This window comes from Nerophis ophidion, linkage group LG02 (genome assembly GCF_033978795.1).
Source record: "Nerophis ophidion isolate RoL-2023_Sa linkage group LG02, RoL_Noph_v1.0, whole genome shotgun sequence".
Taxonomy (NCBI): domain Eukaryota; kingdom Metazoa; phylum Chordata; class Actinopteri; order Syngnathiformes; family Syngnathidae; genus Nerophis; species Nerophis ophidion.
The window spans coordinates 6,933,197-6,955,939 of NC_084612.1; the positions used below are offsets into that span (position 1 = coordinate 6,933,197).

Consider the following 22,743-nt stretch of genomic DNA (forward strand, 5'->3'; position numbering starts at 1 on the left):
AACCAAACATGGCACTTTAAACTCATGTGTTGCAATCACTGACGAGCGTGTGTGTTTGTCAGGTGACGGAGGAGACGTCTGACGTGCTGCACAAGCTGGGCTACTCGTGCGAGTGTCGCGGCTTCATCAACGTGAAGGGAAAAGGTGAACTGAAGACATTCTTTGTGTGCACGGACATGAGCAAGCAGCAAGGCATGGGTCTGAGCTGAGTCACACCACTTACAAGGACGCTGTTTACATGCCAAACGGGATTGCGCTACACATGCAACCCCACACGGGCGCGGCGGTCTGAGGCTGGGAGCAAGAGTACTTTGAGCTTACTTTTAGACGGCCGTGAGAGGAAAACGTATGTATTGTACTAACGCCATTTTGTGTCTGATGGGAAGACTGCAATGATTGTGTTTGGCCAGTTGGACGCTCTGCTTTGTTACTGTGTAATGAGCAAAAGTGTTTTTTGGACTTGAGTTTAACTTACAATCAAACATTGCTGTCAATCCGTTTACCTGCCTACATGTTTTAGCAGTGTCTGATCCAGCAAGCCTACTTGTTGTCCATCTTTGTTTCTGTCCTGGTTCTTAACCGCCTAGATCCTCATGCCTCTTCATTGGCCTTACTTGAGCACCAGTGTGGTTCTTACAACTATTAACACATGATGCATATTTGGGCCTTTTTGTGTGTAAACTTTTGTTCAGTCACAGAATGTAATAAATTATTCACAATGGTGATTTAATTAAAAATACATTTATTGAATGAAATGTCAACTCCCGCCCCCCCAAAGTACTTTTTGTAAAAAAAAAAAAAAAAAATGTCATAAAAAAAAAAGACGTTTTTTTGATGTGTACCGCATCTTAAAACAAAATCCACGAGCTCACCAGTGCATACACCCACATTATAAAAAGCAGTCTTCGCTACACAGTTTAGTTTTTCTTCGGTCAATGATGTGACTGTTCAAATATGACTGTAATGTTAGCTAATGTAGCTATGCTCGCGTCGCGTTGTTGTATGCGATACCCGGCGTCTATTACCAGTTAAATTGCAGTAATTGGCACCGACTCCATGGTGTCCATTGGCTCTGCCATCTGCAGGACTGCAGGGAACATATGAAGAGTCACACACTAACCTTTTAGTTGTGTACGTTTTAGAAGATTTACCCGTCGTCATGTCGATGAGAGCGTCCGGAGCGATGCCCATGGCCCTCCTGATGGCCCAAACGCTGCTGATGTCACACGGCGCCACTTGGCCCGTCAGCTCTGTCAAGTTTCCCGTCACCTTCTCAGCTGCAGATAAAAGTTAACAAAAAGCTTATTTTTGAGTCTTTCTAATAAACTCCCACATTTGCGCTTAATGACAAAAATGGCAACTTCTCAAGAACTGCTTACAAAAAAAAAACGCAATATAATAATGGCCTAGTGCAGTGGTTCTCAACCTTTTTTCAGTGATGTACCCCCTGTGAACATTTTTTCAATTCAAGTACCCCCTAATCAGAGCAAAGCCTTTTTGGTTGAAAAAAAGAGATGAAGTAAAATACAGCACTATGTCATCAGTTTCTGATTTATTAAATTGTATAACAGTGCAAAATATTGCTCATTTGTAGTGGTCTTTCTTGAACTATTTGGAAAAAAAGATATAAAAATAACTAAAAACTTGTTGAAAAATAAACAGGTGATTCAATTATAAATAAAGATTTCTACACATAGAAGTAATCAACTTAAAGTGACCTCTTTGGGGATTGTAAAAGAGATCCATCTGGATTCTTGAACTTAATTCTAAACATTTCTTCACAAAAAAGAAATCTTTAAAATCAATATTTACGGAACATGTCCACAAAAAAATCGAGCTGTCAACACTGAATATTGCATTGTTGTATTTTTTTTTCACAGTTCATGAACTTACATTCATATTTTGCTGAAGTATTATTCAATAAATGTATTTATAAAGGATTTTTGAATTGTTGCTATTTTTAGAATATTTTTTCAAAAATCCCACGTACCCCTTGGCATACCTTAAAGTACCCCCAGGGGTATGCGTACCTCCATTTGAGAACCACTGGCCTCGTGGTTAGAGTGTCCGCCCTGAAATAGGTATGTTGTGAGTTCAAACCCCGGCCGAGTCATACCAAAGACTATAAGAATGGGACCCATTGCCTCCTTGCTTTACACTCAGCATCAAGGGTTGGAATTGGGGGTTAAATCAACAAAAAATTATTCCCAGGTCACCGCTGCTGCTCACTACTCCTCTCAGGGGTGAGGGTATTGGGTCAAACGCAGAAGATAATCTCACCACACCTTTTGTGTGTGTGTGTGTGTGTGTGTGTGTGTGTGTGTGTGTGACAATCATTGGTACTTTAACCTAAAATATCTATTAAGTATGATTTGTGTTTTTATATTTTTATCCCTTTAAAAAGGTCAGTATGTTTAAATTTTCTTTTTATTAATATTTTCGGACCTTGAGATTAATCTATAATTTTTAGATTTTAATAAAAATAAACCCTCATATTTAGGGACTCAAAATTGTTGTATAATATATTTCTAGCTTTAAACAGGGCAATCTAACTATACATCAAGTTTACATTCAATGTTCTTAAACCTTTAAACATCCAGTTTGTTAACATAACTCTACTTTTTTGTTAACGTAAAGTGAAAGTACTTATTAGACACCCTTATCGACAAACACTTCACACGGTAGCAAGGCAACCTTGCAAAAAAACAGTGGCAAGTGTCGAAATGTTGCTGCATGCTTTGAATGAGAAACCGTTGCACCATCCAATGGCCATTTCTAAAAATACAAAATTGAAAGCAAGTCGTCTAAATCTTAAATGTGTTTCAATGTTTTGTTCAAACAAAAGTGTGTGTCAAAATATTTGCATTATATTAGATTTCCATAAGTGAACAAATATTTTGTGTTGCATTACCCAATTTCAGTGATGACAATCTTAAAATGTTCCTCCTTTGTTTCCCATACATTTTTGTGGCAACCTGCCACAAATACATTTGTTTTTCCACAAATTGATTTGTCACTACCGTTACTTATCAACACATTATAATGGGACTGTCTGTCCATGTAGCTAGTTGTTCCAACTCCATACAGTAAATGGCATTGTAACGCTGCTTTTTTAAACGCCTCATAAGCACCCGGTCTGCCAAATAATAAAAGTGTTGCCAACTTAGCGAGCATTCAGACCGCTTTAGGTTTTCTCTGTCAAAAAAAGCGACTTACGGCAAATTGAGCTCAACGTTAACAACAAACAGTATTTATGAACAAATTGAGCACCCATGCCCCTGTCTATAATCACTCAAAGGCATCACATACAGTTCATTTGTATTTCTCAACATGCTTGTTTCATGCGTTATTTACCCCCCCAACCTAACGTCACATTCTGTGAAATGAAGTGAAATATATTTATATAGCGCTTTTCTCTAGTGACTCAAAGCACTTTTACATAGTGAAACCCAATATCTAAGTTACATTTCAACCAGTGTGGGTGGAACAGGGAGCAGGTGGGTAAAGTGTCTTGACAAAAGACACAACGGCAGTAACTAAGATGGCGGAAACGGGGATCGAACTTGGAACCCACGGCCATTCCACCAACCAAGCTATACCGCCCTTGTGAGAAATCCTGACATGCGTTTAGCACCTATTTAGGCTTATGACATCTGACAGGATGTTGTGTAATCGTTGCAGTTGGTTTTTCTCCAAAAGTTATGGGTAGATTGTCCTGAAACTTTCAGGAAATGTCCAAAATGGAAAATTACATTTTTAGCCTGATCTGTATAATTTATATTACCTTATGTGTACTTTCTGTATGTGTGTGTATGCCAGCGACCATGATTACAATTAAGGGTTGACCCTAATCACCATCTGGACTCTGGACTTTTTTTTTTTTTTAATATTGGGAGGTCAGGCAAAGATTTATTGCACCATTATATGTGTAGAATATTGCATTTAATTAACATACATTGCAGTTAACTGCATATAAGAACAAAAAAACAAAGACTTACTGTGGTAAATTAAGAGTAAAATGTAAAAAATAGAATAAAAAAAGTTTAACCGAAACACTGAATTTTATTGTTTTTACAACTTATTTTAATTTATAGTTGTTACTAATATCATGTGGTACTTTATTTTTTTTTTATATTTTCATCTAGATTTAAATTTTAGTTTGAGTAACAATAAATACTGTGTTGTTCATTAAAATACTATTGTGCTATTAATCCTAATTTCAATATCAATAAAAAAAAATCCTGATTTTTATGTTTGCCATAACCATCCAGCCCTTTTAAGGAGGTGGTAAACAGTTTGCTTTTAGTCTAAAACCAATTAAAAGCGATAAATCGTTTGTTCTGTGGTTTTTAATCGTTTGTTCTGTGGTTGTGTGATGTTTTTTGCCTGGACCCCAGGAAGAATAGTCTCCACTGCGGTGTAGACTAATGGGGATCCTTAATAAACTAATAAAGGAGGGACGACTGTATGATTGTTTTAAAGTGCAGGTCTTACCCAGCTCCAGCTCTTTGGTGGTGGGCGCAAGCAGGCAGATCATGTTGGGCGGCTGCTTGGTGCTCAGTCGCTCTCTCTGGGCTTCCTGCAGGTCTCGCAGGAGCTTGGTGGTCTCGTCCAGTTTTTGCTGAATGTCTGCAAGTAACAAACAGTAAATGCATTTTCTGAACACAAAGAGGTCTTTGAAGCTTTTTAAAAAGCTGTCAAAGGCTGAGATTCTAAAATAATACAGATGATCAATTAGGAAGGCCCGTGAGCGATAAACTTTTTTTTTTACCTCCTGGAAGATCCTCGTCAGCAGGAAGAGGAGATTCCGTCTTGCAGGAAGTATCAGGTTTGGCGGCCTAGAAGAAAAGAAGGTAGGACACACAGTCAGAGGAGGAAACAGACAACAGGACGAGGTTGGAAGGTCGAGTGAGGCCTCCTGACGGCTGACATACAATCAAAGACTTTAATGAAAGAGGATGAGAGTTCACTGGAGGGAGGCCAAGAACAGCAAACAGCGAAGCCATAGAGTGAGCGAGTGTGTGTGTGTGTGTGCGTGTGTGTAGAAGAACACCAAAGAAACACGGCTGTCTTTCTAGGGGTTGCCATGTTGACACAGCTGAGAGAACACGTGCTTCCAAACATCACATGTATCCCCCCCTTTTTTTTCCATTTCACCGCACAACGCTGACATTTTCCGCTGGAATGTGAGACGCGGCGAGCAGGTGCGCGTCAACGGGAGAGCGGGGGAGGGAGGGATTTAAGCTCCAGATGTTTTTCTTTCCACTCACCTCAGCGTCATCTTTCTCCTCCGGCGAAGTCGAAGGCTGCTCCACCTGCTGGACACACACAAAAACTCAACGTCCTGTTCTTGCAAAGCTAATAGTTTTGTATCTGGTGTCAGGCGCGTACAAGCTCCGCCTCTTTCAGCGTCTTCGAGTGCTCGCCGTTGGTCATGGCGTCCAGTAGGTTGTCGGCCATCTTGTACACGTACTCGTCAGATTTGGTCAGGAAGTCGGACAAGCTGCAAAAGTGAATTCATCGGTATGAGCGAGCATGTGGAGCGTGTCCGATCAGGAATGCTGCAGGTGAAGTGTGGTAGGTCGGCGGGGTCGCGATACATGCCTGTCTAAGCCTTGCAGACTTGACTCGTCTCCGAAGAAGCTGTAGACGAGGTCCGAATCCTCCTTGCTGACGTTGGAGAAGCTGGAGTCGTAGGCGGGCGCGTAGGAGGTGAACGGGCCGTAGTTGGTGTAGGACACTGTGAGGACAGGATAGCGGCGAGTGTCGGGAGATGACGGATGATGTTGATGGATGGGATCCCCCATGAGTCGGCGTGCTGATGTTACCTGGAGTGATGTGATTCCTCTTGTCCTCGCAGAAGCCTTGAAGGCAGTTGACGCCGCTCTGCAGCCGAGTGGCCATCATGCCCAGCTTGACGGGGCAGTGACCAGTCTCTGTGGCAGCAATCACATGACATCTTTCACCTTACATGTTAACAACAGATAGCATGCTAACCCAGTCAAAAACAGAAAGGAACTGTTTGCAAGTTATCGACAACTAAGAATGGGCATCATATATTGTAGCCTCTTGCGATAACGATATGTACCATAAAATATTGTTTGGTAGATAAATGATAAAAGAAACATCTCAAAATGGGTTACAAAGGCTTCCAATTTGGTTGCTGAATGTATAAATACTACAAATGTGGGTATTAATCCAATACCAAGTAGTAACAGAGGCAGTATTGGTTATACCAATAACTGATGTAGAAAATGTTCAAGATTATGCAATGATTGAATTTTTGATCACAATTATAATCAGATAAAAATACAGGATGTCGGTGTAACAATATCGAAGAAACTTTTTCATAACATGGTCACTACGGCCTAGTTTCTCTTGTTATATTCTTATTTTACTGTTGTATTTTTATTATCATTGTTGCTTTTTATTTTTATTCTTATTGTAATATTTTTCTATTTTGTTTTCATTTATACCCCCATTATTTACTTTTTACTACTTTACACTGCTGTTGGAATTTTAACTTTCCTGAGGGAACTCTCCTGAAGGAATCAATAAAGTACTTACTATCCATCCATCTATCAGATCTTATTTGAATCATTTGTTGTTTTACCCCTAAAGCCCTACTGTATCCAAGGATTTACTTTGAGTTTGTAAACAATAACAAAAACGATTTTGTGATAATAAAAATGTTCATGGAATCGCTGTAGTATCGAGGACATACTGATACTATACTTGGTATTGTTACTATCGCTATTTGTTTACATTCAAGAGCTCTAATTTATCCTCCAACATTATGTAGTGTAGCTATTCTTCATCTTTCAGTGACACTTGTAAAAGAAACGTAGTTTACCGCCATTATTGCTGACTTAGAAGTGGCTTTGCATAATGGAGGGATGTAAGCCGCTCGCTAGATTTGCTACATTGGGTTGAGGAAGCGTTTATTTGCTCATTGCTGTCAAATTTGCACAGCTAGAATGTGTTATCAACACACATTATCACAATATAACGATAGTATTAAAAGCTCTATCGTCGGCCAAATTTATATAATTTAAAGCGTATATATCGCGCAACCCTTATGATAGCATAACATATAGCAATTGTGGGTCTTGTAAAATGTATTCATGGGCACGCATGAACATAAAAGTAATTTGATTGGACGTTTTAGCGAGTGATATGCTTTTTCGCCCATCACTATGTCATTATAAAATAATCGGAATAATTAAAGGTAGAAGAGAGCCACAATATTCAATTTAAAGTCCAAGAAATGTGATACATCAACTTACCAGTAATTTGAGGTGCAAGCTGTCTCTTGCCTATTTGTTATGTTTTAAGTATAATTTGAGTTACGAGCCCAACTCGTCGGCAGTTGCAATAATATTGTAACAGGGTTATGCTATTTGAGCAATAAAGAGTTCTATATATCTTTACATGTCACTGTTCCTGCTTCATTTACACAACAATTATACGTTTTCATTTGACAGTTGACGCCGCGCTGAGATCGAAACAATCCGGTTCTTTAACCATCGAAACTAAAAAAGTTAATGCAGAGAAGAAGCAAATGCCCAAATCAGAAAAAGAAACCATCAAAAAGTTGTCCTACCAGTCAGCAAACTACCTAGTCCGCCTACCCGTAGAATCAGTATGCCTCACGCAAGATGCAGCCACAAACGTTCAAGTGACAAACATTTCTTCATAAAAATATTGAAAAGCTGCAAAAATTGTGTTTGACGTGTTTGTTCTGTCTACTGCTGATTCAAAAAACTGTACGGTCGAACATTACCTTTGATACAGTACATAACTATTGTTTGTTGTTATTGCTGACCTCTCCGGTCCGCCGCTCAAATATGTCTGTGTGCAAAATAACAATTTTCTAGTTCCTATTGTTACACAACAAAGAGGCAGACTGTAGGAGACATCGACAAAAGTCTTCCCTCCAAGGTAAATGCCAAACAATATAATTACATTACTTTCTAAAACTATTTTAGTTGTTTGTGGTACGTGATATTGTATTGTTTTTCAAACAATACAATATCCTGTCTAAAAGTACCGTATTTTCCGCACTATAAGGCGCACCTAAAAACCTCAAATTTTCTCAAAAGCTGACAGTGCGCCTTTTAATCCGGGGCGCCTTACATATGGACCAATATTGAGCCACATTAAGCGGTAGAAATGGATGGATGGATTGATGGATGAGGTCTCGCAACTACGGTAAGCAGCCGCGAACTTAATTTTCCCCCGTAGAAGAAGTGCGCTTCTTCTTCTACAGCCGCCGACCTTATTTTACCCTGTAGAAGAAGCAGCGCGCGGTGCATGCTGGGATGTATGACTGCGAGAGGCGTGCCGTTTCTGTGTGTAAAAACCCCACTATTTCGAGTGTTACTATATTGTGATTGTTCGATTTACTGTAACAGTATCAGACTGTTTTTTACGTGTTTATTGAATCAGGGAAAATAATAAAACAGCCGTTTATGGGACGGCGTGGCGCACCGAGGGTCACTGGTTCAAATCCCACCTAGAACCAACCTCGTCACGTCCGTTGTGTCCTGAGCAAGACACTTCACCCTTGCTCCTGATGGTTGCTAGTTGGCGCCTTGCATGGCAGCTCCCTCCATCAGTGTGTGAATGTGTGTGTGAATGGGTAAATGTGGAAGTAGTGTCAAAGTGCTTTGAGTACCTTGAAGGTAGAAAAGCGCTATACAAGTACAACCCATTTTATTTATTTATTTATTCATTGTGGGAGTGAACGGAGTTGTCAGAACATTGGTTTGTAATCTATTAATAAAGTTGGACTGACCTGACTGTTTTGTTGACATTCCCTTTAGCGCAGCACCATCTAAAAGGATGCATAACGTAACCCCAGCCTCTACTGTAGCATCTATTCTATGTGCCTTATAATGCGGTGCGCCTTATATATGAACGAAGTTTTAAAATAGGCCATTCATTGAAGGTGCGCCTTATAGTGCGGAAAATACGGTACCATGTTACATAGTAAAACTGTGGGAGTTTTAGGAGGGCTAAACACTAATTAAAGGGATTTCAATTGATTTCAATAGGCGGGAATGATTTGAGATAAAAGTGATTTTAGTTATGAGCACTATCATGCAATGCAATATAGTCAAAAGTTAAAGGGTACTACTGTATACATGAAGTCAATTTGTCGTGAAAAGCTTTTGTTGCACGTTTTACTTTGACTTTACCTCCTACTGCCGGATCTGCCGGGTTGACAAACGCTAAAGTAGTGGATCCATCTGCCTGCTGCCTGGAAAACTCCACCTGGAGAACAAAATGGTTGATTCTTTCACATAAAGGCAACATAATTGCAGCGTCACAACAAGGGACCTATGGCTATATTCGCCTGTTCTGACTTTGAAATGTTTTTACAATGTTTTGGCGTGCGCTAGTAGTTTTGTATGCTCCTTTTGGCGGGCTTTTGCAGTCTGGCTACATCGTGACAGAGGGAGGTGGATGTACTTATTTAGACATTAGGTAAAGCTCACAGCCGGGGGGGGGGTCTCTATGTGGAAACACAAAAAATGTAGGATACAGTATTATTTATCTTGGCATGTGCATAACACAAACGTGCAACATGCAGTGACATAAATTCTGATTTAAGCAGTTGTTTTCTATTCAAGGTCTGAATCAATCGGAGAGTGTGCCGGTGTCCCTATTGTTGTGACCCGGTGAATCTATGTAATGTATATTTTTGACCGTATCTAGAGAAAAAAGTGCAAGATATGTTTCAAATCAGTGTACATTTTCATCAGATAAATTCTGACACTTTTAGAGGTGTTGGGTGTGGTTTCATTTGCTATCTGGGAATGCTTACACAATCCAAAATCTTTAAAGACAAACTAAAAAAAAACAGGTTACAAAAGAGACTATGGAACTAAATTTACACCAAAGCATATATTTTATGTTTAATCTGTACCACAAGGAAGTGTTTTAAAAATGTAGATTAAAGTCATCATAGGTCCCCTTTAAAAACAGAATATGGTGAATGTGGAATATTGCTGTAACTTCTGGAGGGGGTGTAGCTCATAACTTTGACTTGAACACACTACGTTCTGGCAGAAGAACTGTTTCATCAAAAGTTTACACTTAAATGGTACAACCACCTTCTGTAGTTTTTGTGGAATCAGACTAATCTATAAACGATTAATATGGACCTGGTTGGAATGAATATGGTCCTTCAGTAATAAAATGTGCTTTACATGTTTCACTCACGTCGCACTGCAGCACTCGGTTGGAAAGCTTCCCTCCGGACTCCTCGATGACCTTGCGGATTTCTTCCAGCTCTTTCACGACCCCCTCGTCTTTGGAGTCCTTGACGTGTCTGCAAAGCCCGAAGAATGCAGTTAAAGAGGAGGCGACGGCGGTCCTGAATATAAAAAAAGTTAGAAAAGATTGTCTATCTGCAATATCATTACTTGAATTATTTAATAATTACTACCATGCAAGTGTACTTTTTTGTAGTTTCACAAATAAAATATGACTGGGTGGAAACATCAAGCTCGTCATGAACATTTTTTTTTGTTCAGTGTAAATTAGATTTTTTAAAATGAGATTGCTCTTTGAAGAAGGGCAATGTCGTATCATCTGTGGGAAGCAGCAGCGTAATTCTGCTCAGTTTGTTACTTACTGGAAAACAGGAGCTCAGACCATTCAGACAAAAAAAATCAATTAATATAATTTTATATAAAATATACATTGTAGATTGAGGCAGAGATACTATTTTTACATATTGTATATAAATGTGTATAAGAAATTAAAATTATTAAAAAATAGTAATTAAAGATGCAAAATTATTAATAGTATAAATATTACAATTATAAAACTATGCTAACATGTTAACCATAGCATGCTTACAGTAGCATCAATAAAACATCAAAATGTTTGTCACTAAGGAGCAAACCTGTTAAATTAACTTTTAAAGCTAGCACGCTAATGTTAGAGGCGTGTACCGGAAACATTTCTTTAAAATGCTGGCATAAAAACAATGCATCACGTATCAAAATATGACTAAATTGTACACCTATGAAATTAGCTTAAAATCTAGCATACTTGCATTAGCAAGCTAACATGTTTAATTAGTGAAGTAGAAAAATATTTGACGCTGAGGTATATACATTGGGGCAAAAAAGTATTTAGTCAAGCACCCATTGTGCAAGTTCTCCCAATTAAAATTAATGAAATTTAAAGAATTTATTTGTAAATTATGGTGGAAAATAAGTATTTGGTCAACCATGCAAAGCTCTCACTGATGGAAGGAGGTTTTGGCTCAAAATCTCTCGATACATGGCCCCATTCATTCTTTCCTTAACACGGATCAATCGTCCTGTCCCCTTAGCAGAAAAGCAGCCCCAAAGCATGATGTTTCCACCCCCATGCTTCACAGTAGGTATGGTGTTCTTGGGATGCAACTCAGTATTCTTCTTCCTCCAAACACGACGAGTTGAGTTTATACCAAAATGGATACATGGATGATACAGCAGAGGATTGGGAGAATGTCATGTGGTCAGATTAAACTAAAATAGAACTCTTTGGTATAAACTTAACTCGTCGTGTTTGGAGGAAGAAGAATACTGAGTTGCATCCCAGGAACACCACACCTACTGTGAAGCATGGGGGTGGAAACATCATGCTTTGGGGCTGTTTTTCTGCTAAGGGGACAGGACGATTGATCCGTGTTAAGGAAAGAATGAATGGGGCCATGTATCGTGAGATTTTGAGCCATCGGTGAGAGCTTTGAATGGTTGATCAAATACTCATTTTCCACCATAATTTACAAATAATTTTTTTTTAAATTCCTACAATGTGAATTCCTGGATTTTTCCCCCCATTCTATCTCTCACAGTTGAAGTGTACCTATGATGAAAATTACAGACCTCTGTCATCATTTTGGGAGAACGTGCACAATCGGTGGCTGACTAAATACTTTTTGCCCCACTGTATCTTATGCAAAAAACCTAGTGTGCCAATACTAGAATGCTAACAATTGTGCCAAAGGCTGTTAAAAATAAGCTAAGGTCTACAAATGGCACTCTGACCGTACTTTGGACACCCCTCCTTTAAGGTGTACAGCTAAAAATATAGCTAAAAAAGTAAGCAAGCTAATGCTAATATGCCAACATCCTAAAGTTAGCGTGCTAACAGCTGGAAATTTGCAGACAGCTTCTCATTTAATAGCATGAGGAAGTGTGTCCAAACGCAGTCTGTCATGTTGGCGGGTATGGAAACAAACCCGGAGAAGGTGTTTCTTGGTGATGACTTGACCTTATCCTTTTTTTTTTTGCTTTTACTTTTAAGTCGTCACAAAGACGCACTTGAAGACGTCAGACAGCACGACCAGACAGGTTAAAGACATTCTTCCCATTCTCTGCCTTCAAGGTGGCATTTGAGCAAAAACAAGATCATAGGTCGATTTCTCAGTCTTCAAAGACGTGTGTGGAAATAAACTGACATGTTTTGAAATGGTAGAAACATAAATATGAACAGAGTAGAGACAAACGTGATAATGTTGGGGAGAAAGACCTCGGTGTGCTGGGCGTCTGCGAGCGTTCGCTGCCGTCCGTGCTAGAGTGTGGTTCTCTTTTTAGCACCAGGCAGGCAGACCCTTGTTCCTCACACTTTGCATCCTTATCAGACGGGTCCAGACCAGACATGAACTCGATGCTCTGCTTCAAACTCTTCAGCCTCTCCTGTAGAGGACAATTCAGGCGCATTTTCATAACACTTCTGCTGCCCCCGTGTGGCAAAACCAACAAAAGGTACAAGCTGGGGAAAATGGGATCCCTTTGACCATTTTTCTATGTATTTTTCAGGGCTGCAGCTCCAGAATTTGAATATTTGAGTAATTTATGATTAGTTTGTTCCATTAATGGAGTAATTTGAACATAGGATAAATGCACATAATCGTTGAAATTGGACTTCGCGTATTTTTCGGACCTTAAAGGTGTACTTAAAATCCTTTAATTTTCTCAAAAATCGACAGTGCGTCTAATAACAATACGCCTAATGTACGGAATAAATCTGGTTGTGCTTACCGACCACAAAACAATTTTATTTGGTACATGGTGTAAAGATAAGTGTCACCATTAGATGGTAGTCACACATAAGAGATAAGTGTAGACTGCAATATTCCGGCATTAAAAACACCAAAACTTTAAATGTTCCATTGAAAATAAAGAACATTACACAAGGCACTCAAAAATCTGTCAAAATGTTTTAGTATGACTTTGAAGCCGCACTGCTTGATGGATTGTCGGCCCATTACGGCTACCGTAGTCAGAGATTACGTATTTAAGTATTATTATGGTGTGTGTATAAGGACCGCATCCATTGCCGTCTTTACATGGCCAATTGTGCTTACCTTCTGATACCTGCTGATGTGTATTTGAGATCTGCATAAGTCCTGAAAATGTGCGCAGATCCGCCACTGCAGTCCATGGTGATACCGTAGTCGATAACCTTCTTCTTTTTCACTATCTTCTTGTTATTGGGCATTCACCTTTTGCTGTTGCCATTTCTAATATAAAGTAGCGTAAAGTTGTAAATTATATCTCGCTATGGAAACGCTAAAAATTGCCTATGTAGTGGGTTTACATAATTCATCCCCGGAACTTTAGTTATTAGAGAGTTTGTTTTTTTGCGGGTTGTTGCACTAGTGAGCCACGGATGAGGAGATGCTGCTCCGTTGCTGATTTAAGTAAAGTCTGAATGTCATCAAAACAGTTAGCGCCATCTTTTGACAAATCTTCAACTCCTATCCTTGCACGCTACACCGCTACAACAAAGATGACGGAGAGAAGACTCTGCCGAAGGTGAGTGATGTGAATAAGACCGCCCACAAAACAGCGCATCTTGAAGCGACTGTCAGAAAGCGACTTGAAGATGGTCTGTTAAACAATCTATGTAACATTTTCGCCAAAGAACCACCATGACATGTTATGTAGACCACTAGGACATGTTTTAAATTTAGAAAAACAATCATATGACCTCTTAAATGTGCCTTATAATCCGGTGCACTTTTTGTATGAAAAAAGATCCGAATAGACCCGCTCATCGGCAGTGCGCCTTATAATCTGGTGCGTCCTATGGTCTAGAAAATATGGTCTGTGTGCATTGATAAGATTTAAAAAAAAAAATATCCGCTGTTCCCCCTAAAACAATCACGGCGTTTATTTTTTTTTTTACAAACATTCAAGTCAAACATTTAAAAATTGGTCTTGTCTTGCATTTGTATCCAAGTATTGGGGTCTTTTTCTAAATTGATTCAAATTATGCAAGCGAATACCTGCGATTAATCACGAATAATCCAAAATTCAAGTGTGATTAATCTGATATGAAAAAGGAATCATTTGACGAAACTCATTTTTACTATTCCATACCTGGCTCAGGATCTTCATGCCTGAGTGTAGCATCTTGCGAGCCGCCTTGTGGTAGATGGTCTCGGCTTTGTTGTACGCCATGGCGTTCTCGCACATTGTCCTGAAATCAGCCTGCAACAAGCACATCTCACATGACTTACAGCAACAAACGGCCCTCTCAGGTCCTACTATTCAGTGATTTAATCCAGACTATCAGGATGAAGATTTATATTTTCTTTTTAACACTTGTACGACAATTAAAAGTGATCATTGAAATACGCAAGGAACGTCGTACGACGCAGAATATTGAACACTTAAAGTTACTGTTTTTATGTTTTACGGTGGTCAAAATTGTGTTACACTTGCATGCAATGTTTTTTGACTGAAGTTGCTAACCTACTATTGTTTATGGTAGCATATTCACGTTAGCATGGTACCATTTAACTTTACTGCACTCCAGAAGTAGCCCCTGTCAATTACAGCACAAAAAGTTTGGGGGCTATGCAGTTTGTTAGCATTTTTAGACCTGACAACCAGCATCTTTATGCAAATAAAACACAGCTGTTCCGAATATTAACCGTATTATTGGCTAGCGCAGGTTGCTAGCATGTTATATGTTGGCATATCTGTTAGAACTGTTAGCATGTCTACTTTGTCAACACTAGCCAAAGTAAAAAGGATTTGATAGGCCAATGGAATCACCCTTTAAGTCACATTAGCTATGTTCACACTGCAGGTCAATTCCGATCAATATCTCATTTAAAAAAAAAATTATATCAGATTTTTTTAGGTCAATATAAACAGCACAATTCCATTTTTTTCCAAATCCGACCCAGGACTCTTTCTTATGTGGATATTTCATCAGATATGCATCCAATGACATCAGACTAGCGCTGCAGCTATCGATTATTTCAGTCAATGAGTAGTGTATGGGCAGCACAGTTGAAGAGGGGTTAGTGCGTCTGCCTCACAATACGAAGGTCCTGAGTAGTCCTGGGTTCAATACCGGGCTCGGGATCTTTCTGTGTGGAGTTTGCATGTTCTCTCAATGAATGCGTGGGTTCCCTCCGGGTACTCCGGCTTCCTCCCACCTCCAAAGACATGCACCTGGGGATAGGTTGATTGGCAACGCTAAATTGGCCCATGTGTGTGATTGTGAGTGTGAATGTTGTCCGTCTATCGGTGTTGGCCCTGTGATGAGGTGGCGACTTGTCCAGGGTGTACCCCGCCTTCCACCCGATTGTAGCTGAGATAGGCTCCAGCGCCACCCGCAACCCCGAAGCGAATAAGCGGTAGAAGATGGATGGGATGGATGGAGTAGTGTATCGATTAGTTTGTATGATTAATCCAGTAATCTGATAAACACACTTTATAGCCCCAATAATGTAAAAAAAACAAACAATGTTTCTGCTTGTGATAACGTTCATTATTTTCTTAATAAATGCACATCATCAACATTGAAATAGCACTTTTAACATGTGTGCATTAATAACAATTATAACAGCACCCACAAACCACCACTCTAATGTTCACACGTGAAAAAAACCATGTCCGCATATTTAAAGTTCCAGACAATCCATGCAGTCTTAATTTGACAAATGTTTATTAGTAACTCTCATCAAATGATTAATCGAAGCAACAGAATTTAAATTAAAGCTGTATTCTAATTGAATTTAGTCAATAATATGGGTCACGGCACTGATTATTAGAAGCCCCCCTTTTGGGACGGGGTGACTAGAATTGAAGACTAACAATGTATTCTACAATAAGGAGTAAGTACAAACAATAACAACACCAACGCTGAGTTAGTTGAGCTATCTAAAAGTCAAACCTATGTCTAAAATGTTTGTCTGTCTCTCATGCTTTTGTTCACCAAGTTTGCTTCCTTTTGGCAAGAACCAAAACTAAAAGTTAACTTGAAGTGTGTGCTCCTTCTTCACTCTCTCTCCAGGGCGGCACTTTATGACATCATTAATAATAATTAATGTATGTGTAAGAGTGCATAGATAAGGAAACCGGGTGAACTCATGTGTGCATCTTTTCTTGCAGAAGCCATTCTTATTCTGCCAAAAGAAGGTACAATTTTCTCTAACACAACCCTACATTAGCCGTACATACAAGTCCCATATTTTTTGGGGTAATGTAAACAACAATATTAAAATATCGAATTAGGCAGCATACTGTGCAGTGTAAATTTAGCCATTTTTTTAACACAAATGTGTTCCTGTGTTTATTAAAACCCACCTTGAGTTCATCCAAAGACACGTAACAACCTTTCTTGACTTTGTCTTTCATTGTGCTGAAGTCCATAGGATGTTTAATAATAGAAGAGTAGCCTGGGGCAATCAGGTCTGTCACTGGAAAAGTAAAAAACGCACTGGGATCTTTCCTGTTGATAAAGAAAAGCACACCACTATTAGTGCATTGTGAGCAGTGCAGAATAACAACAAATGCTGCTGCACCTTTGGAGCTGTCTGATGAGCTGATTCAGTGCTTCCTGCAGTGGAGTTTGCTCTTTCTCCGCTGATTATTATAGCACAAAAAAAAATGGGTTTTCCTCTAAGTTACGACACAACACTTCTTGTTTTTTTAAGACTACCTTCCAGTTTATCCAGCTCCGAGCGGATAGGAGTTCTGCAGCTTTCCCGGTCGTCATCTCCATCTGCATCTTGGACTTTTCTCTTTTTAATCACCTATCATGACAAAAGTGTCCATCAACACCAATACAAATAGAGTTACATTTCTACAGTCAGTACCCTTTTCTTTCCTTTGTCACTATCGGGTGTTCCACAGTTTCTCTCCTTCTCCTTCTTCTTTTTCTTCTTCTTGTCCTTGTCCTTGTCCTTGGGTTTGTCATAATCTGTGGACTGCTCGTCGTAAAACGTGTCCAAACTGGAGCTCCCTGTGGTCACCTCATTGCCGGATACCTTCAGCACCAGCTTGAGGGGTCTCTCTCCATATTCTACAAATACAACCATAACATCAGCAGCTGCTCAGTCTGCTTTTAATTGACACATAATACCACACAGAGACTAGCCAGCAACTAATAAAAAAGATAACAAGCAAACAGTACACACTCCATACTACTTGGTAGATGTGCATTCGCCGCTGGCTGGATCAGTGCAGTGGTCACGCTTAATTGCGCCATTGTGAGTAGCGACCGGACCGCTGTTTTCAAAATCAAAATTGCATTTGCATTGTTTTAATCTCCATAATACACAGAGAGTCATGACGTAGAACACATATCATAGTTTAACCAGAATATCGACATTTTTGGATTGAACAAGTACCGTATTTTCCGGACCATAGGGCGCACCGGATTATAAGGCGATCAATGGTCTATTTTTGATATTTTTTCATATATTAGGCGCACCAACTTATAGGGAGCATTAAAGGAGTCATATATATATATATTTTTTTCTAAATTAAAAAACACTTCCTTGTGGTCTACATAACATGTAATGATGGTTCTTTGGCCAAAATGTTGCATTGATTATGTTTTACAGATCATCGCTTTCTGACAGTCGTTTAAGGAAGAAGTGTCAAAAGACGGAGCTAACTGTTTTAATGACATTCATACTTTACTTAAGTCAATGACGGAGCAGCATCTCCTCATCCGGAAACAACCACACGGGAAATGTGTCTCGTGAAAAACCGTCCAACCGGATCTCTAATAACTTAAGTTCCTTGGGTGAATAATATAAACTCACTACACCGGTATGTTTTAGCACTTTCATGGTGCGTTCACTGACATATATAATTAAGAACTTTACACTACTTTATGTTAGAAATTGCAACAGCGGAGGATGAATGTCATATAAAATGAAGATAGAGAAAAAGAAGAAGCTTATCAACTACGGAGTTGGGACGGATGCACGCAATTTTTTTTAGGATTTACGCAGATCCCAAATACAGATTAGCAGGTACCATAAGGTAATAAAAGTTGCTTTTGCACAATATTGCGAAACAACACGACAGATAATATGTCTTACATTATACAGACACACACCATAATACCGTAATACTCGTAATTTTAATGCGCCGACAATCCTTCAAGCTGTGCGGCTTCGTAGCTTAACAAAGTCATATTAAAACATATTTAAACATTTTTGAGCGCTGTGTGTAATGTTCTATATTTTCAATGGAACATGTGAAATGTTGGTGTTGTTTACTTGAGACCCATCCTAGTGCCATCATAGTGCAGTCTAAACATATCTCTTATGTTTGACTACCATCTACTGATCACACTTATTGTAGGAGCCTAAATGCTGTTTAAGTTAATTTACATTTTATGGAAGGTGCTTTATGTTTACTCAGCCAAAATGGGACTATATACTTTATTTGCATGCTTAAAATAATTATAAGGTACACTTTATTTGTAATTATTACATTTATCTACATAATTTGATGACGTAACTGTTTAATTGCATATATGGTGGAAGGATCTGTGTGGTAAGAAAGATGGTTTTGGACACAATGTATTGTGGGTAATGGCAGTCAGGTATGGGGGAATCGAGCCACACAGTTTTTTGACCTCACTCTTAATTTGTCTGACTCTTACTTTTTTTAATTCGTTGTTACTGTAACTAACCAGCTTTATTTTGCCATTCATTTGTTCCAACATCGTTATTGTTTTACATTTTTTAAGGATTACGTTGCCAAGTAAACGATACAAAACGAAGAGGAGCGTCTGGCGTTTTGTTTGTTTTTGCCGCAGCAAGCAGAGTAGGAGAAGGTAGAGGAGCGTCAAGCTGAGGATTCATTAGGGATCTACACTTATCATTACACCATGTACCAAATAAAATAGCTTCGAGGTAGGTGAGCTCCACCAAACTTATTCTTTACATTAGGCGCACCGAGTTACAAGGCCCACTGTCGAGTTTTGAGAAAAAAAAAAATTTTTAAGTGCGCTTTATAGTCCAGAAAATACGGTACTCGCGCCAATAAATCCCTGACAAAATTTGGCAAGTTTACAGTAGACAAAGCTCCCCAGCAAAAATATAAAGTGAGTAAAATGTTATATAATAAGTTATACATTTACACGTGTGTCCGCCAAATATCTTTAAAATTGATTGATTTGCACACTCATTTTTTTTGGACCCATTGGGGGCCTGGCTCTCTGGTTTGTGACTCACAAGTTGAGTACGAGCAGCAATGTTTACTCAAATTTTCGGTCACCTCCCCTACTAAATCCATGAATTTTTTAATTAATTAAAAATACACTGTAACTGTGAAACCTTTTTTTTCTTGCACTTTGTTTAGCAAACTTTCCAATGATACCAACTTTTTTTTAAATGAGGTAAGTACTAGGAAAGTTAGGACATTCTTAACAAAAAGGTCACTTCTAAAATCTTGAGCGCCATTGATTTTTTAATAGGGCTCGAAAGGTCAAGTAATTTTGCAATGCATTGTGAGGCCTGGGTAGACATACTGGTTGGATAACGGCTTTGTTTACAATGTGAAAGCGATCAACAAACTGAATTAAAATGGATCTTACAAGGGACAGATTTGAATCAAGTAAAAGTGCCGCCTAACTTGTCTATATTTCATCAACGGAGTCAGTTTTAATACCGGCGAAGAATTTCAGAATTCAAAGTCTGTTTGTTCAAAATGTGCGTACCACAGCTTTAATCTTGTATGTGTCCGACATGCGTGAGTAAGGTCCCCCCAAAAAACAGACCAACTAATTGATGAGATCGAACATCCGGGTAATTTATAGCGTGTATGGATTTACCCGCTATTGTAAAGTTGGGAAATACATCTCTTATTATAACAAGTATTTTCTATTACCTGTGTTTAATATTATCCCTGTCTCATTATTAGTCAGCTATGTGGGTGTTAACAGACAGGGGTAACTAACATCTAAGCCCATACAAATGCTAACAAGCAAGCAAATTAAAGGGGAATTCACAATCCCTACATAATACAAGAACACATGCAATTTTCTGTTTTTTTTTAAGTGTTGTAAGTCGTAAAATACGGCAATTAATAATGGAGAACTCAAAGTAGAAAGATGGATGTGGGAAGCTTTAGCCTTTAGCCACACAAACACAAGGTGTTTCCTTGTTTAAAATTCCCGGACGTGAAGCTTTACTATGGATCAGAGCGGTCAAGCGAACATGGATCCCGATCCCGAGAAAATTGTGGTAAAAGTCGCCTCTTACCGGAGATCAGCGGAACTTCTGTCGTGCTGCTGCTGCCGTGACTAATTCCCTCAGAGACTGGCGTCAAGACACCCGTGGACACACCCCTCCGACTATCAGGTACTATATAATCTCACTAAAACACTAGCAACACAATAGAAAGATAAAGGGATTTCCCAGAATTATCCTAGTAAATGTATCTAAAAACATCTGAATTGCCTTTTTTTAAACTTCATTTTTTTTTCTAGTCCTTCGCTATCAATATCCTCAGCCACAAATCTTTCATCCTCGCTCAAATTAATGGGGAAATTGTCGTTTTCTCGGCCCGAATAGCTCTTGCTGCTGGAGGCTCCCATTATAAACAATGTGAGGACGTGAGGAGCCCTCACACCGGTGACGTCATCGTCTGCGACTTCCGGTAAAGGCAGGGCTTTTTTATCAGCACCAAAAGTTGCGAACTTTATCGTCAATGTTCTCTACTAAATCCTTTCAGCAAAAATATGGCAATATCGCGAAATGATCAAGTATGACACATAGAATGGATCTGCTATCCCCGTTTGAATAAGAACATCTTATTTCAGTAGGCCTTGAAGTACTGATATCAACCAAAGTTCCTCATCGCACCCCACGGATTGTAAATAATGATCAATGTATATACGATGATGATTAACCTGTGTGATGACTGTATTATGCTGATAGTATATATTTGTGCCATGAATTGATTAACATGGACCCCGACTTAAACAAGTTGAAAAACTTATTCGGGTGTTAACATTTAGTGGTCAATTGTAGGGGAATATGTACTGTACTGTGCAATCTACTAATAAAAGTTTCAATCAATCAATCAATCAATAAAGGGTAAAACTCGCTGACATGCTAACTTATGTAAGAGCACTGTTCGCCATAAACGGCAACAGCAGTTCATTATCAGCAATAACTGTCATCATAATAACTAACTGGTTGCCAGGCAACAGCAGCATCAATAATTTCTATCAAACCAACAGCAAAATCCGTACACACATGCCAGCCCAAGGCAAACTTGCAACGACTGTTAATGATGACCGCTACAAAAACCACGAACAGACCCCGACCACGTAAATAAATATATGTATTGCAAACGTTTTGATAACAATGAGTGTATAAATAAAATTGAGCAATCATGTTGACGACACTGAGGTAGTTAGCATGTTAGCATGCAGCTAATCATGAACAAAACAGCCATGCATTGCAACTTAGTCGTCACATTTTAAACATTCGCCTTCAAAAAAATGAAAGTAGTTACATACAAACAATTGAATGAACAACCCGTACTTACCTTCAAATGTGTGTTTTTCCGACTTATGTTTCTTGTGCTTTTTGCCCATTGTTTGTAATATGCTCAGGCAGCGCCGGCCACTTCCTGTTTCTTCTTCTTCTCTGTTTGACTTGAATTATGGCGGTGGACGAATGAAGAATCTCGTGGAAGGTAGTGAGACTCTACCCCCAGCTTGCGGTAAGGCGGTACTACTGCATCTGTAGTGTATTTGCTGCCTTTTTCACCTGTAGGGGGTGGAATGACTCTAAAAATATAGAGATAAATACAACCGGCGCTATGCTGTCACCAGTAAAAGATTAAAAAAAAAAAAGGCACTAACGATTAACGTAAAAATAATGGCAAGCAGCTAAAATATAATAAATACAGTAAAATCGAAACTGTGGTGTGAAAATCTAGGGAAATATTTGATGAAAAAATATACAATATTTAGTGGTCAAATTATGTTTTATTTGGTTATATATATATATATATATATATATATATATATATATATATATGTATGTATATATATATATATGTATGTATATATATTTATATATATATATAATTTGACTACCAAATATTATATATTTTTTCCATAAAATATATCCCTATGGATTAGATTTATACCGCGCTTTTCTATTGTTATGTACTCAAAGCGCTCACAGAGAAGTGGGAACCCGTCATTCATTCACACCTGGTGGTGGTAAGCTACATCTGTAGCCACAGCTGCCCTGGGGTAGACTGACGGAATCGTGGCTGCCAATTTGCGCCTACGGCCCCTCCGACCACCACCAATCATTCATTTACCAGTGTGAGGGGGCAAAGGGTGAAGTGTCCTGTCCAAGGACACAACGGCAGCGACTTTGATGTCAATAGGTGGGAAGCGAACCTGCAACCCTCAGGTTTCTGGCTCTACCCACTACGCCATGCCGCC

At 39.0% G+C, this 22,743-nt stretch overlaps 2 protein-coding genes across 5 annotated transcripts in view; one reads left to right on the forward strand and one right to left on the reverse strand.

The window, feature by feature from the left end:
* Positions 1–1,580, forward strand: part of adcy7 (adenylate cyclase 7) — a 211,624-nt gene extending 210,044 nt beyond the window's left edge. For all 3 annotated transcript variants that reach the window (XM_061876926.1, XM_061876945.1, XM_061876935.1), the window contains one exon: positions 63–1,580. In XM_061876926.1, the coding sequence (XP_061732910.1) occupies positions 63–209 (147 nt within the window). In that variant the 3' untranslated portion in view covers positions 210–1,580. The remainder of the gene's footprint in view (positions 1–62) is intronic.
* On the reverse strand, positions 726–21,983 carry brd7 (bromodomain containing 7). 2 transcript variants are annotated; one of them, XM_061876965.1, is made up of 17 exons: positions 21,828–21,983; positions 17,126–17,331; positions 16,969–17,062; positions 16,832–16,892; positions 16,614–16,758; positions 14,391–14,501; positions 12,535–12,701; positions 10,228–10,336; positions 9,201–9,276; positions 5,829–5,936; positions 5,605–5,740; positions 5,392–5,503; positions 5,271–5,315; positions 4,772–4,838; positions 4,495–4,629; positions 1,152–1,277; positions 726–1,087 (listed from the first exon to the last, which is right to left on the reverse strand). In XM_061876965.1, the coding sequence occupies exons 1-17, from the start codon at positions 21,874–21,876 to the stop codon at positions 1,029–1,031; spliced, it is 1,806 nt and encodes a 601-aa protein (XP_061732949.1). In that variant the 5' UTR covers positions 21,877–21,983; the 3' UTR covers positions 726–1,028. The 2 variants fall into 2 exon arrangements, with proteins under 2 accessions (XP_061732949.1, XP_061732942.1); XM_061876958.1 differs by having other exon boundaries at positions 5,271–5,318.
* Between the last annotated feature and the right edge of the window lie 760 nt (positions 21,984–22,743).

Bases quoted from the DNA above. Each gene is read 5' to 3' on its own strand.
- brd7 (XM_061876958.1), bottom strand. From the start codon at position 21,876: ATGGGCAAAAAGCACAAGAAACATAAGTCGGAAAAACACACATTTGAA. The intron at 5,937-9,200 runs GTAAAGTCAAAG...TTGCTGCCACAG, and splicing joins GGCAGATCCGGCAGTAGGAG to AGACTGGTCACTGCCCCGTC. The intron at 1,088-1,151 runs GTAAATCTTCTA...TGTTCCCTGCAG, and splicing joins TCTCATCGACATGACGACGG to TCCTGCAGATGGCAGAGCCA.